Source organism: Excalfactoria chinensis, chromosome 1 (assembly GCF_039878825.1).
Source record: "Excalfactoria chinensis isolate bCotChi1 chromosome 1, bCotChi1.hap2, whole genome shotgun sequence".
Classification (NCBI taxonomy): Eukaryota; Metazoa; Chordata; class Aves; order Galliformes; family Phasianidae; genus Excalfactoria; species Excalfactoria chinensis.
Window position 1 is genome coordinate 105,405,728 of NC_092825.1, and position 16,784 is coordinate 105,422,511.

The 16,784-nt window shown below is 37.6% G+C and overlaps 1 protein-coding gene across 1 annotated transcript in view; it reads left to right on the forward strand.

The window, feature by feature from the left end:
- EFHC2 (EF-hand domain containing 2) overlaps window positions 1-13,473 on the forward strand; it is a 58,365-nt gene extending 44,892 nt beyond the window's left edge. The window contains exons 12-15 of the mRNA XM_072339102.1: window positions 999-1,196; window positions 1,801-1,893; window positions 9,762-9,867; window positions 11,860-13,473. Of these exons, the coding sequence (XP_072195203.1) occupies window positions 999-1,196; window positions 1,801-1,893; window positions 9,762-9,867; window positions 11,860-11,955 (493 nt within the window). The 3' untranslated portion in view covers window positions 11,956-13,473. The remainder of the gene's footprint in view (window positions 1-998; window positions 1,197-1,800; window positions 1,894-9,761; window positions 9,868-11,859) is intronic.
- Window positions 13,474-16,784: the final 3,311 nt, after the last annotated feature.

Sequence of the window (16,784 nt, forward strand, 5' to 3'; positions counted from 1 at the left end):
CCCAACAATATAAACTAGAAGGTTTTATGGATAAATCTATATGTATAAAAGCACATACCAATGTATGTAGAACTTCTACATATAACGAAGCTAACTTAGTCTCAGATTTTGTGGCCATTTGCTGATAAGTGCCTTCAGGAGCTTACCCCAAAATCACTCTCGTGCTATTATCAGCAACAAATCCATGGTATCAGCAGGAGTGATTAGTCATTCATTGCCATCACTGACCTATCAGATGGATCTCAGGAACACTTCTTCATTGGGTTGGGTTGATTCTTCTGAGCAGCACAAGTAACCTTGTGAGAGGGCATTTGAAGCTCTGGCAGTGTCCAAGCATCAGCTGGTCTTGCTACTGCCCCCTGTATTCCTTTCTTACCAGGAGATTGTGATTAGAAGCTGGCTATAATTTTCTGCTCTTTATCTGTGTCGAGTTTCTGTTCCTGTTCCCCCAGCTTTCCCATGAACACAACCCAATGGGACCAGCTTTCACAGTGCTTTGTGGAAAGTGGCTTAACACTTGATTAATGTTCTGTTCTTTGTTGGTGTCTTCTGACTCACTTCTGTTGTTATTAATTCTCTGTTTTATGCAACTCTTATTGTACATGTTCGTATTTACAGATAATTAATCATATACTTTGGCATGCAGAATACAATTAGAAAGAAAACAGTGCCTAGTATAATTTACCACATTTTTGAGCAAATGCAGTGACAAAGATAATCTCTGCTAATGTTCTACACTAGTACAGCATTGTCAGGTAAAAGGCTTCAGTCAGATTTTGTTGGACAACAACAAAGGAAGCATAGACATCTTCCAAAAGTGAAGTGTCAAGTGCTTCCCAAAAAACTTTCTTGAACAGGCCTGGATTTCAAATTTAGAGATTTTAAATAAATACAGCATTTTATGATGAGTGTCCTTTAATAGTAGTTTTCATAGGAATTTAGTGATTATTAACTTTTTAATTACTACACTTAATGTAGGCTACTGTTTATTTAAACAGAAATTTAATAGTCAGTATCACAGATGGAGCGTTTTCAGAGCATGAGATTATGACTCTTGCGCGTCATTACGGAGAGAAAGAAGAATATGAAATAGACCACCACTTCCTCCTTGCAAAGGCTCAAGAACAACTAAAGAAAAACAGCTTTGAGAATTTTGAACAATTGTCTACAATACTTATGTACAATGACCGTGAAAAGTAAGTTTCCTCTATTATCCTTTGCTGTTATTTGGAAAACTCTGTTTGGAAACCTACTTACTTTCTGTTTGTTGCTAAGCAAATGATAGATTGCAGCTGAAGAATACTTTTTCTGATGTTAAGCCTTTCTCAGCACTTGACTGTGAACAAGGAAAGGATAGCCTTTTTTTTTTTTTTGCTCTTTATTTTGTTCGTGGACTTTTTGTTACATCTACTGCACAAAGGTGACCTAATCATAAGGCTGTTCACAGGCAAAGCAGTATGTTAAATTAAAGTGGAAAATAGGGAATTAACAACAACTACAAAAAAGACTTGTAGTCAATCCCTTATGTGAATCACTTGCCCTTTTTGTTCTGTGATATCACAGATAAAGAATAACAGAGAATCACTGGGTGCCTTGGAGGGAGAGGGGGGGCTGACAGGCTACCATGCTCACTTCAAGTTTTTCAGATGTATAACAGTGAAATTTTATAAAACACATTTTTATTGTCTCTGCCCCAACGTTCCTACACATTTCCCTGTTCACACTGATATTAACTTGAAATAAACCTAGCAAATACCTTACCTAATGCACAAGTCTCCCTGTCTGTTTCTGTTTGTGTAGATGCGGAGTGCTGCCCTATGAGACCTGCAGGACTATTTTCAAGTCCTTCAAGTTACCATTGTCTGATGATCTTTTACAAACTATACTGACCATGTAAGTTAAAAGCAGATAGTACGATCTCCATGGGTACAAATCAATCTCATATATCTACTTCAGACACCTTTCTTATTAGATTATCATTTATGTAAACTGTGTCATTACAATGTGCTGATTTTTCCCCCCATATACGTGTAGATTTTCCTATTCATAGAATATTTATAATCAACTGTAATATAACTATCTGAACAACATCTTTGTTTTTATCTGGCATGGTAGATCATCTGGATTCTTGGCAAAATTCTGTGATATTCATATTGTGGTAGTCAACTACTGGATCTTACCATTGTCAATAAGACTTCATTTTTTCTGCATTGGTGTCTCTTTCATATATGTAAGGTAAAAACAGTAATTTCATGGAAGCACACTGTGTGAGTTCTAAGAAAAACACCAAGATGAATACAATGTCCTTGAGTCAAGGACGTTGATTTTCACTGATTCTGTATCAATGAATCAAGTAGGCTTGACCAGTAGTAAATAAAAGTGCTTTGTTTCTCTTACTAATCTCATCTGAAACATTTATTTTAGTGTAATTGTTAAATAGCAGTATTGCTGGATTTTGGTATTCTTCCATAGCACATTTAACTATTTTGAAACAAATTGCTTGACTAGCTGTATTCATGGGAATAGAAAAGAACTAGTATTCAGTGCAGTTGTTTAAAGGCTAGAGTTCAGAGTAACTCATAGTATTTTGAATACTTATGTCCTGGTGAGTTTGGTTTTCATTGATTTTTTCAGCTTTACTAGAAACAGGTAAAATACATGTTCACTGGTCTTTTCTTTCCCTCATGGGAAACCACTGAATATTTTATCTGTGCCTTTATTCTATGTAAAATGCAGAAGCAGATCTTGGTACATTTAGATGTTTTCAGGTAGATATGCTTCTTGATTTCAGGACTGATTTCAAACTTAACATCTAGGCTTATGAAATAATGAATACACTCTTGTCAAGCAGAAAGTTGAAATCCATTTTATTACAACATTTACTTACTGCAACCAAGGCTTCCCACTTCAATCAGTATCAACAAGATTGCTTTAAGAAGCCTAAGGGACTATTTTCTACAAAGCCCTTTCCCCCCTAGAGCAAAAACTTTCAGAATAGTTCTCTTCAATAGCCACATAAACATCTTTGACAGTTGGTTGGCTGTTCATCACATCTGACAATTGAGTTACAAGCCTTACACATCAGAAACATGCCTTAATTTTACCATTAGACTAAAGCTCAATTTTAGAATTCCCACTAAGCTGCCCAACACAAAAAGTGTCGGAGGACAGTTGGCATTGTCTGCTAAACAAGGAGTTCTCATAGATTCACTTCATAAAGGCTGCAATTGAAAAGATACAGAGACAAGGGACTGGAGATTTTCCTTTATGTACTAATTCAACACTGATGAAAAACAGACAGGCTTACCACGTCACAGGCTCCAGAGACGTGTTTATTGTTTGTGAATTTATACTAGGAAAAGCTTTTGTGAGATGAATCTCTTCTGTTAAAGACTCTTAATGTAGGAAGATAAAAAGAAAAAGACCAGTACACTACAATAAAAATAAGAGATAAGCTTAAAAGACAAGGAGGAAGTCTGGATTTCACCTAACTCTAGGCAGGTATTCATGACAGCTGAACCGGGACTCAGCCACTGTAGGTTCTTTCTGTAGGAGACATAGGAGAGAGAGTCATTTCAGCCTGTGTTAGAGCTGGATTTTCAAACTGCCACCTAAGGGGCCGTGGCCAGCTAGTATGCCAGATTTCTGTGTGAGAAAGTTACATAGTGTGAAGCTGGGTCTCAGAAAACTGTAGAAGTAGTATTCCATAAGACATTATGATGCATAATGCTGATTCTGAATTACAATAGTAGCAGTTCTGAAAAATGTCAATTTCTGTGGTGAGTCACTGCAATGTTGATAAGGAAGAATGTTGCATCCTTAATATTGGGTGCAGTTGGCACTGCCTGCTAAGTGTTTTGTTTCAAGAGAGTGCAGAGTCAGGGAAAGATTTTGTGAACTGTACATCACAGAATTTATTTTCCAGTAACCTGGAAACTGAAGAGTGGAGTCAGCTGAATAGGATATAGAATTGTCTTTTTGTCTTGCTTTTTCTAGTACTCTTTGAGAATGAAGAATCATGAAACAGACAGGTTTATTGTTAACACAGAAAAGTCTGGCTTCTGGGAAGTATGCAGTTCAATGGGGGCAGAGATTGTAAACAATATCAACAATATTTCATGGCCCTGCCGGGCAGGGGGGTTGGAACTTCATGATCCTTGAGGTCCCTTCCAACCCAGGCCATTCTGTGATTCTATGTAATTCTGTGTAATATTATTTCTCTGTTGTTTTTTGATTGTTTTTGTTGCTGTTGTTTATTTTCTGATGAGGATATATGCAATTTATTTTTTTTTTTTTCATCTGTGTTTCTGAAGTAAGTAGCAGTAGTGTTCCTAATGTGTATATCTGAACTTATGAGAGAAGAAAATGGTACAATAAAACTTGTTGGACTGATTCCCACAAAATCAGTATGTATAGCTAATGCACTAGCTGGACCCTATTCAGCTATAAAATGATCATAGACAATGTGATCAGATAATAGTTGAAGACTGAAGCTGTATGTTTATTCAGAGTTTCTCTCTGAGATTAGGTGACAAAGACTTTCTGAAGGACTTAATGGTTTTATTTTTTCCATTTTCCATTTTAAAAGGTAATACCCCTAAAATATTTATTATTTACACTTGTAAATTACACCACACTGATCTAACACTTCTTAAAATCAAGGGATGGAACTAGAAATTACTGTCTAATTTTATGATCACCTCCAGATGATGCAAAACTTTGTTTACTTTGCCTCAAGAACATTCAGTCCCCACAAAGTACAGGAAGAATTAGCACAAAGACTGTGAGGTATCAAAAGACCCTTTTAAATTGTCAGTCTGAAGTAAATTTATATTTTCAGTTGTTGTGGGATGGTAAAATAGTAGGATTTGGGTACCCAGCTATTAATTTCTCTAATTCTAATGCAGAGTTTCAGAGGTTGGAAGGGACCTCAAAAGATCGAGTTCAGCTCCCTGCTAAAGCAGATTCCCTACGATAGGTTGCACAGACAGGCATCCAGACAGGTCTTAAATATCTCCATAGAAGGAGACTCCACAGCTTCTCTGGGCAACCTCTGACTTATTAAAAGAGATCTTTCCTTTCTCCATCAGCATTGTTTCACTTAGATCTTTGATTACAAGACAATATAGATTTTTATTTTTTTTTAAACACAATTCACTTTTGTTTCTTCCAGTAAACTGCTAGTTTATTATAAGCATTTCCTTAAGTTTATGCAAGGATAATTAACAATTGTTATTTGTTTCATGAATAAATGCTCTTGGGCTGAAGGAATGAATTCTGATCTTTTTTCCCTAATATTTAATTTGTGCAATGTTAAGTGTAAGCTAACAAGGAGTTAGAATGATTCTGTCCTTCCCCAGAGGGTATATAATTAGCTGTCAGATCACAAAAGAAAAAATGGTGGGAAAAAGAAGTGGATGACATATTTACTTGTCAATGATCTTGTATTGGATTAGTTAAGCATATGTCCCTGTTTTTAGAATATCTTTTAATTTTGCTTAAAACTGGCAGTTTTCCTTTCCACGGTACTAGTCTATTGGACTCCAGAGGAACATTTGTGGATTTTAAGCTGTGGAAGCACAAGCAAAGGGGAAGAAGTAAAGTATATGTGTATATATATATATATATTTAAAATAAGATAGATTAATCTTTAGTGCCTCAGGTAGCAGTGCTACTTGATGCTACTTACAATGGGTCTCCTATATGATCATCCCAGTTCTCATGTCACTAATAGGCCAGGCCTCTTCTGTCTGCCCAGCTTTTCCCTGGTTTGTGCAATATCTGTTTTTTTATAAATATAATGATCTCCTCCAATAGCTCATTTACAGTTGGCCTGTTTCTCAAAGAAAGCTAACCAACTCTCTTTTCTTGCTGTGAGAAGTGTCCTGGTGGCATCAGTATGTTTGGAAATGGTTGTGAAATCATTCTCCTGCACTCTGTATCTGCTTGTTACCTTTAATGCCTAAAACTCACTTGGCCATTTACTGTGAAAAGACTCCAGCATGAATATAAGATAAATTATTTCTGTTATTTATTATCATGAAGAACTCATGGTTCAATTTATCGTCGTTGAAGACGGGAATAAATGTGTACCCAAGATAGCAGCCATCACTTAGCTAATACTGATCAGCTGCATCTGTGCTTACTACCTTAAATCTTTTTGTATAAGCAATTTCTGAAAATTCAGGTGTATATTTGTGTTACACGGGGGTTGTCAAGCAGCTGAAGAATCACAGCTTTTTTTTTTTTTTAAAGCTTAAAGCAGCATAATACTTTTTCTCTGCTAATATCAGATAAACTACTTAATACATGCTATTAAAAACAAAAGAATACAAAATCTTTACATGTACATTAGCATTTATTATGAAGTTTTGGTTGCAGATTTCTTGATGGGAAGGAAAAAATACTCATTAGTAGCCTTTACTCACCAGATGTAATTCAACTAGATTTTTGACACTGCTGGAGTTTTTTGTTATAAATATACTTTCATAAGCAGTAATATGTGATTATTTCTGTGATGTGAAAGAGAGTAGCTAGCAGTAGGACAAGAGGGAATGGCCTCATTTTGTGCCTGGGGAGGTTCAGGTTGTATATTTGGAAAAAAAACTTCTCTAAAGAAGCAGTGAGGCATTGGAACAGGCTGCCCAGGGAGGTGATGAAGGTGTTCAAGTAACATGTTGATATGGCTGTGAGAGACATAGTTCAGTGGGCAGTGCTGGTCATAGATGAACTGTTAGACTAGATGATCTTAGAGGTCTTTTCCAACCTTCATGATTCTATGATTCTGTTCTATGATTGTGTTTGAGGGAAAAATAACTGCAGACAGTGTTGGGGTTGGGGAAGTGACTTACACAATCTAAAATCACATGGATTGTTGAAGTCACAGGGCAAAAACAGAGAGAAACAGATTCAAGAGATCTTTATTGTATCTTCTTGATAAGATAAATCCAATTTCCTCACTGAAGAGCACTGTCAGTTTCAGTCATATTAATTCCAGGCTCTGAAATGTATGGCATCTCTGTCCTAATAATGCAGAACTTGATAACATCTCTTCATTCCATCTGGATGCTCTGTGCTGAATTACAAGTATGTGCATTTAGTAGATTGGTGCAATAAGTCACAGCAGTAAAAAGACCTAAGAAGTAGATTATTTCCTCTAAATTAGTCCAGAGTGATATTTGAAGCTGCTTTCTGCAGCTTTTAAAATATGGGATTTAGTAGTCCCGTTTCCCATGCCCACCTTCAAACTGTAGTTAACTTCATGTGTGTGTTGTTGCCTCAACTTGCTCATGTTGTCAGTTCAAAGGACTTCTTTTTAATGCTTGTTGAAAGCAGAAGCAATGTTTTTCCTTGATTTCATTGCATCAACATAAATTTGATGCTGAAGAAATTATACTCCCTCTCTTAATCTTCACTTAAAACTCCTACTTGTGCAGCTCTGCATCTTGATAGTAAGCTTATATTTTGAATTTTGAGAAATAGAACTAGCTTAATGCAATTATACTAGTCCATATGATAGTAATAAATAAATAAAATGTAATGGTTGTTATGAGATTCAAAATGTGTTTGGAAATAAGTTTTATTTCCAAGAGCTTTTTTATCTTGTTACTCTCAATGCAAAACTCATTTCTTTCCCCAATTACCATCTGCAAAAATACCCAGCCTAAACCAAACCAAAGCTGTAATAGGGAGGGTTCTCCTGGCAATGTTTCAGGCTCATCTTTAATGCTAGTAACAGTAGCATTCTTCTTTGACTTTGCTTTCATCTTCAGTGTAACTCACTGTACATTGCATTTCAATTTATCACTAGAATCTCTGTTCATGGCTTTCAGTATATTTTATATTATCTCATCTTCTGACTATTAAATGAAAGCCATGGGGGGAGGAGAGGAAGAGGATGAGCTGCAGTTTATTGCAGTTTATTTTTGTCACTAGATTTATTGTATTGTTTTCCCAGCTTATGTTGTAAAGTCATCCTTCAGGTACCTTCAGTCTTGATTTTTACCAGGGCCCTTTCTGGTGATTTGAGGAACTGAAGTGTTTTGAGGCCCATGTTTTGTGCAATGCTATTTCTTTAAGAACAAAATAAAATGGTTGTCTAAAGAAATTGTTTCCTGGAGATGACAGTGTGTCATCTTTCTCCTACACATACAGTAGTATTTGTTTCACCGTGTTACATGGTAGAATTAACCTGATGTTTCCCACCAAAAATTGCTTATTGAGTCTAACTAGTCATATGTATTTCTCCATGGACACTAGAAAGCACAGATGCTTTCAGGATGTGCTTAGTTGCCTAAACCAGATTCCTTTTACATAGAAATAGTGTTAGGTGAGACAGATGCCATTCACATCCTAGTGTACAGCAGTTCATTTCAAAAGCAATCTGCATGTATAGCATCAATTCTGCAATGAGCTTCAGCCTGCACTACCTTTCAAGCATTTGGCTGGACCCACTGAAACAATTGGATTTCTCTATGCCTTAAGTACCTGGATGTTTTGCTGAATTGAGTACTTTTTTTCTGAAGCTACTTCATTCAAATCAGTGGCATAGCTTTCAGATCTACTGCTAGTGAGTCTGTGTTACACATGTAGTAGTAGTTGTAGAATTTAACTGGTGGGGTTTGTATCTCCATGTAACAGATGCTAAATATTACAAATATTTACTTCATGGAAATAAAACATCTACCAAATGAAAAGAGTTGAAATTTTATAATCTAGTTATTAAATGGTAGGCTAGGGACCTGCATGTTTGTTAACTGGAAATGGATTCCAAGGTTAATGCAAATATTTTTAAGGGATTTCTTGTTTTCAGGAAGTGGCTGAGAAACTGTATAAAGCCGGTCAGTTGTTTTACAGCACAATTCTCTTGTATCATGGAATCATAGAATGTTTTGAGTGGGAAGGGACCTTTAAGATCACCCAGTTCCAACCCCCTGCTATAGGCAGGAACACTTCCCACTAGACCAGGTTGCTTAAAGCCCCATCCAGCCTGGCCTTGAGTGCTTCTAGGGAGGGGGCATCTACAGCCTCACTGGGCAACCTGTTCCAGTGTCTCACCACCCTTACAGTAAATTTCTTCCTAATATCTAGTCTAAATCTACCCTCTTCCAGTTTAAAGCTAGGGTCTCACAAGAAGAGAGTAGAGGTGCAGAATCACCTCCCTTGGCCTGCTAGTCATACTTCTCTTGATGCAATCCAGTCTACAGTTGGCCTTCTGGGCTGCAAGTGCACATTGCCAACTCAGCTTGAGTCTTAATCAACAGACACCCCCAAATCCTTCTCCTTAGGACTGCCTTCTCAAACCATTCTTCACCCAGCCTATATTTTCCAATATCCACTCCTATTGGACATATTTTCCAACATATCTTTCTACCTGTTTCTTTTGTCTACAAAAAACAAACAAACAAACAAACAAAAAAAACCAACCACATACACTGATGTCCCAACTCTAATTATTACCAATTGTGAAATCCCAGTGTTGGGAGAAGTTGGACAATGGTTAAAAAGCAAAATAAAATTACTTGGAATCTAATGAACCTTAAAGAAATTGTATGGGAGACACTGATGTGCACTAAGTATATGGAATGTAATGTGTGATATAGAAGTTATGCAGCGTTTTTCTATACTCTTACCATTTTTTTGTTCTAAAGGACTGAAAAGCAGTTATCCAGAAAATAGTGCTTTAGCATGATGTAGTTAAAATGATATACCTGTTAAAATTTTCGTTCAGTCATGAGGCCTCTTATGGATATCCTGCTTAGGTTTGAAGACAGCTATAAGCAAGTGGAATACAAAAAGTTTGTGGATGCGGTCAACTGGAGAGAGAATCAAATCCCTGCTTTCCAGACAATAAGGCTTCCTCCTAAGGTAAAACCACTATATTTGAGCAAAAGAATAGTTAAAACTCAGCACCTGAGACACTTCTGTAATTTGGGCAAGTGTAACATGAGTACCTCATCCAACAAAGACTACAACAGTTTTCAACTTTTCATGTTTTTTGTTGGGTTTTTTTTTTTTTTCCCCAAGAGGTTTAGAATTAACCAAAAGGAGTTACACAGGGAAGAGAAAGCTTATAGCGCACTCTTGCCTAGGGGGTGCCACTTCTCTGTGACATTTCTTTGGGAGAAAAAAACGAAGAGAGGGGGAAACAAGTGTGTTTGTCCTTGAACAATGGGTGTGAATACCACTCCACCCACAAATATTGTTGCCACATGTCAAATGATCTGTTCGGCTGCTGGGATAGCCAGGAAATTCTTCAAACTCCACTGTCACTACAGAAAATAGCTATATATGTTCTATTACTCCATGGAAACTTGTATGTAACAGCATGTCACTTGTAGGCATATGGCAGAACCTGTATAGGATAATCAACTTTGTATATCTCCACCAGCCTGCTCCTTGGGGTAAATAAAAATGTGGCATCAAAAAACTGCAGAAATTAATCTGATTTTGCCATCTTGTGCTGGATGGAACATTTTAATATAGATGGTACATAAGGCAATTATACTGACTTTTTAAATATTCTTGTAACAGATAAATACGAAGCCCTTCTGCCAAAATGTAGTTTTTCTATTCTGGCCTAGCCCATGTGTTGCTACAGAATGTACAGAATGTGTTTGATTTTATTCAGACCACTTAGTAACACAGCATTCCCTTAAATTTCAGTTCAATGCTGACATATTTTAAATCAGTGTTCCTCAAGTACTGTGCTATTAACCTGGCTTCTCTCTCTTCCTTGGCTTACAAGCTCTTCCTTCCTTCTGTAGCATCTCAAACTCTGTGTTGTCTAACCAGCACCCTGTGATGCTGCTTTGCTCTGCTTTCCATTGCGGTCTGTTTTTCACTTTCTGATTGGGAAGTATTTTTCTTTCTTGTAGAGATAAAATCAAAGTTTTTCCATGTGTTTTATACAGCAACCATTTGCCTCCTATGGAGTTGGTTGTATTCAGTGGGTACATTTTGTTTTCACAGAATAATCATGTTTTTGAGCTGTAATGATGTGATATTTAAATAGTGCTCGCTTTCAGGAGAGTCTGCCAGGGTAAGGGGACTCATGGGCCTTGGTACTGTGCTAATGGAAGAAGGTCAGAGCCTGTGCCAGGAGGATTTTTGCCTTGAAGGTGGTGCTAAGCTTCATAAAAAAATCAAGACTGAAATAAGCAGACACACAGATACACTTTCTAATGTGTTTGACTGTTTCTTCCTCACAAATGTGTGGCTTATCTATCCATTGAGCAAGACTTGTTTTCTAGCAGGCATGGGAAAGAGAGGGCTCCTATGGGGTGAGGGTGGTGTGCAAGCAGTGGTGATATCATGAATAATATTCTAATGCAAAGGTAATAAAACAGATCAGGAAATGATTAGTGAAAGAAAGGATTTAAGTGTTAATTTTTTCGACTCTGGAATCCGTTAGACACTCTTTTCATTACTTACTTTGGATTTAAGTTGATATTTTCAGGTTATAATATATGTATTTCGCAGATAGATTTCAGCAGCAATATTGTGGGTTTTTTCTTCATTTCATTTCTCTTTGATGTGGTTTTTAGTATTGAATTGTGAATGACTTGTAAGGTTTTCAAGTATAAGCTTCTTAATGAAGAACATACGGCATTGTTTAATTTGAAATATCTGCAAAAGGCCAATTGACAGAAAACATACATGTAATGAAATATTCTGCAAGATTGTTAAAAATGTTCATGTAATGATGTTTTAAGAGGATGTGCTACATAAAGGTCCACATGTTTACAGAATATTTGTATGAGAAAGTGAAACAGCGCATACAATCGTAGTTGGCCAGCTTTTAATTATTGCTGTTTCCAACATTATATTCTAAGATATTCTTTGGGTTGTTAATTTCAGGATGAAGATGACTGGAGCGGACAGCAACCATTCCTTCCTGTGAAAAGAATCAAATACTTTCCTCTTCTGGATGACCTGTTTGGCAAAGAAGAATGATCCAAACTGCGAAAGTCACTGCTTTTGGATTAGTGTTTCTGCTCCAAGACTTACTTAGATATTGAAGACATTTCATGTAAAACAAAAACAGGACAGATGCAGGCTTTATTACATTTCTTACTTAAACATATATACGTACTTTGTGTGTTTTTTAACTCCTAAACCAACAGCACTCTTTAATGGTTATGCAAGCATAATTAAAACTATAATCTTAGTGTCTGGTTAGATAGAGAATGTACAAACAGAAGCAATTACTTGAGTCAAATACAGCAAAATCTGACTGACCCTACTTTGTTCTGCTAGCAGAGGAGGTTGTTGGACAACCTCTTGTAGTATTAAGCCAGATAGAATTAGCACAGTAAGATAATTCTCTTCATACTTCCTTTGTTGCTTTTTATCTTCTGTCTGTCTTTTTGATATACCCATACAGCAATACTCCAGTACTATATGTGTCTAAGTTTGTTATTTTACAGAGGAAGTAGCTGGAAGATTTTAGAACAGTGTCAGGCTGCTCTGGTATCAGAGATAATTATAACTTAGCAACATAGAAGTAAATTTCTTCTATGTACGAAAGCTATCAACTCTTGATTTTTGTTTTAGATGCAACTCAGATTGGCAACTGCTCAGTTTTACTCAGGTGAGCCATGAATGAAGGAAGGGTACCCTGGTTCCATCTTTGTGAGATTCTTATGGTGGCACTGAACTTGCCCTTTGAAAATAGATACCTTTCTCTTTGCTCACACTGGTGATGACTAAGTGGAGCTCCTGTTAGCATTTTTGTATTTTTTTAAAGCTTGAGTCATCTCAAAGCCCTGGTTAGATCTCAGTTTTCTGCATGAGTTTGTGAGAGAAGGAATTACTTCTATTTAAAGGATGCAAGAGTTGTGGTGAAGGGAGGAGCTGACTCATCCACAGGGACTCCATGGTGAAGGGGATGTGGTATAAGCCTGCTGCTGGGAAGCTCACACACTCAGTAGACTGAGAACCCTGTGCGTTCTGTAATCCAAAATTGCAATCTGATGAGAAAGCTTGATGCAAGAGGATGAAAATTAAGCATTTTAAAATCCCCAAACTGAGAGAAAAACAGTAGTTCAAAGAATAATTTGAGTTTTTTGAAACTTATTAAAATACTCCAAACTGTAGACAAGACTATGTACTGCTTTTTGGTCCAAAAGAAGAAAATAGTTTCTTATATGACAAGAAAATTACCTGATTGTAGGCATAGTGTCAGAAGTCAAAACAGTAACAGCTTGTATTTGGAGTCAGTTTGAGGAAAGCTGAAGGTTTTTTTAAAACATGGCAGCAAAACTGAGTTTGACACTTTAAATGAATACAGTTGCCCTCATAACTTCTCAATGTGCCCAGACTTCATCAACATATCTTTCAGTTGTTGACATCTTGTACAGATGACAGTTTTGAAGGAAGGGAGTTTCTGAGGATTGAATCTGAATGTATAAAACTTCCCAAGTAGCTTTTAGAGACAGAAAAATTCATTTATATGAGTAGGACAAGGGTTTTAAAAATAAACGAAAACAAAAGCACCAACATAAGAAATGTCATATTATCTTGTGTACAATCCCATTTGTATAGGTCTGATCAATCATAGTCTGGTCTGGTCGTGATCAAGAATGGTGATTGCAAACTGGATCCAGAGCAGAGAAGAGCTAGAAAAGTGGCCAAGAGAACAGAAATGAAGAATACAAAGAAGTGTGGCTTATTTAGGGAAACAAAATGAAGGTCGAAATGTATTACAAGCAAGGAAAATAATCTTTCAGTTCAGGACATAGGTTGCCTAAGAAAAAGAAGGTATGGTTAGCCATAAATTTGAACTTGACAGCAAAAGAAGGTTTCTAACCTTTTAAAACAAAGAGGGTCCCTAGCAGGCTTCCTAGAGCAAAGAACCCAATTAATTTTTCCAATGAAGATGGATCACTTGATAAGAATAATTTTAGGATATATCGCCTGTGATACTGAGGCTTGTATGTGGTACTGAATGATTCCTTCTATTCAGAGCCCATGGGATGAGGATTTTTTTTTTCTTCAAATAATATGGAATTATCTGATTTCTGATGTTTCAGTGTTTCTGATTGATATTCTCTGTACTGTGTTTACACCATTCTGAAGTTTTTCTTCCCACTTCTTTTTCTCCTTTTTTCCCATGTATCTCTCAAAACTCCCATGAGCACAAAAGGATCTCTGAGGAGCAGAGCAGACAGGGCCTGAAAAATATTTTCAGTGCTTGTCACTGTGCTCACAATGTGTCATATGCTGTGGTCTGGTGTGTTGTAAACACATTTCAACAGGTTTTCTTTTTTACAAGCAGCAGCGCTTCCAGAAGGAAAAGCTCCAGCCAATGAGCAGTCCAAGAATACTCTTTGTATAATGTGACTTGCAGCATATGCTGCCCAGGATATTTCAACCTCTCCTCTAATCCTGCCACCAGCTTCTTCTCTCTTTTCACATTGCTGATGAGGGGCCTGAATGAAGACAATACCACAAGATAATGTTTCAAGATGGCAGGAGGCCATATCTTTAAAGCATGCATTGCATAAAGGGAAAGCAGCCCTCATAGTTGCCATTAATCTCAGCTCTCTATCTCTGTAGGGGAGCCAAAGATATCTTCTTTCCACAAGTATCAGTGCCTTCCATGGCAGGAGCGAAGAGATTCACATTACGGTACTGCCTCCCCATCTCCCTACTGGGGTCTGCTGTGCATTCAGTGTTAATTTTCATTTCCTGAACCTGGCATTTGAGAATAGAAGGCTTAAAGTTGTCTGCAATAGCTACTGCAGCAAGAAAAGAACAGCAGTGAGAGCCTGTCCTTGTGTGCCGACGGTGCACTGCTTAGCTTGAAGCTTTGCATCCATTTCTGCTTGTGTCCAGTTAAGTACCTGCTCTGCTAACCTGCAGGTGGGCTCCTGCAGACATGGTGGGTCCAAGCAGTCACAGACAATTAAACTTACTGCAGAGAAAAACAGAGTTCCCCCAGGCAATATTTTTCTGCCTTTGCTGTATTTTTCCTAGATCGAGCCAGTTGTACCAGTGTCAGACAGACCAGGTCCATTTCATTTACATGAATGGGAAGATGCTGAAAGCTTCCTTCTGCATTCATTCCTCGTGTTGATGGGATTTAATCCTACTTCACAGCAGGAAAGCTCTTCACGAAAAAATATTAGGCCCTGTTGAATCCCAAGTCTGCTCTCTGTGCCTTAGCACAGGATACACTTCTGTTGTTCATTTTCCACAGGCAAACTGCAGGGATCCTAATTCCACAAAAACAAAACAAAATAAATAACAGAAGTTTTCAGTCACTTGGCAGCTTTCAGAGAACAGCAATTCTTATACTGCTAACAATAACTTGCTGCCTCTTGTTTGCTGGACCCTTCTGCATGTTCCCATGGTTTGAGACCAGCAATTAACAATTAGAAAAAATGACCAGAGTTTCAACATCTTATACTCAGGTACAAGTTATTCTGTGATGTGGAGAGATGCGTTAGTTGTTTAAGCAGTAATGTCCGGTACCCTCCTCAGTAATGTATCCATTACATACACATTTCTTCGTCTTCAGATGGCTTAGCTCTTCACTTCTGGCTCAACCACAAGTACAGAAAGCCCAAGTGCGATGAGAAAGGAAAAGCAGTAACATGTTTAGGAAGAAGTTACAAGTACCAGGAGGAAGAAAAGACTACACTCTGAGCTCAGTCTGATCTTAAAAAATCATTTTTAGGTTTTGGAGGTCAGAATGGATAACATTTTAGAGAGAACTATCTTGGAAAACAAACAAACAAACAAAAAGACCCCAAAACTTTCCTGAATTACTATTTTCTCGGAATTAATTTCTTAATGTTGTTTGTATCAGTTGGTTACTAATGTCCAGGTAGAAGTAGCACTTTTTTTTCTAGGCAATGACCAAAGAACCCAGAATGGGCTGTGGGGGCATGTCCCTGCCCCTACCAGTTTCCAAGGTAAAGTTTAAATCCAGTGAGGGAGTATAATCAAGAAAGAGGAAGTTAATACAGGTACAGTATATTAAGGATATAGATTTGTTGTATAAACTCTTTCTCTGCACATTTGGGTGTTTCTGAATCATCTGGAAGGTTTTCCTGGCATGTACCGTGCATAAGTAAGCTAGTTGGCCTGGTCTGCCCTTCAGCCAGTCCATCTATCCTCTTTGCTCTCTTCCTCCAACAGACTAGTTTTGTATTAAGACCTACAATCAAAGAGAAATGAAGAAGCTGATTCAACTTATCCGATGCTGCTCCCAGACGAGTAGCATGGGAGGATGATTTTTAACAGCATAAATTAATTGTATAGCTTAATAGTTCTTGAGGGAGCTCCCACTTTCAAAGATGAATCAGTTGGAAGAAGGTTGTTGTCCTGAAAACCAAAAGGAAGACCATTAGCAGAGTGGCTACAGCAGGTGGGATGCAGCCTCCTCTGTATTAGTGTGGAGCTTACCTTCTTCTGATGTCTCCAGTGCCAATGTGTCCTCTATCTCTCTTGATTTCTTACTTGCCAGTGGAAGGACAGGAGACACTTTTGGGAGTGACTTGCCCATAGGGGTGTCCACTGGAAGTATTTTATCTAAACACTCCCTTCTTTCTGCACTGACAGCTAGATGCATATGGCTGCATTGCTGTTGGGTGAGATGAATTCCTTCCTTGGGTACATCAACACTGTAAGAGGAGTGCTGCCACCAGGCATCGTAAATACTGGGCTGTGGCCTTTGGCCACAATGCAGTGACAGTGGTACATGTGGGAGGGCTGAGGATGGTCCAGGTTGAGCTGAGCAGGCCATGAACCCATTATATGTGCTTAATACACATGTG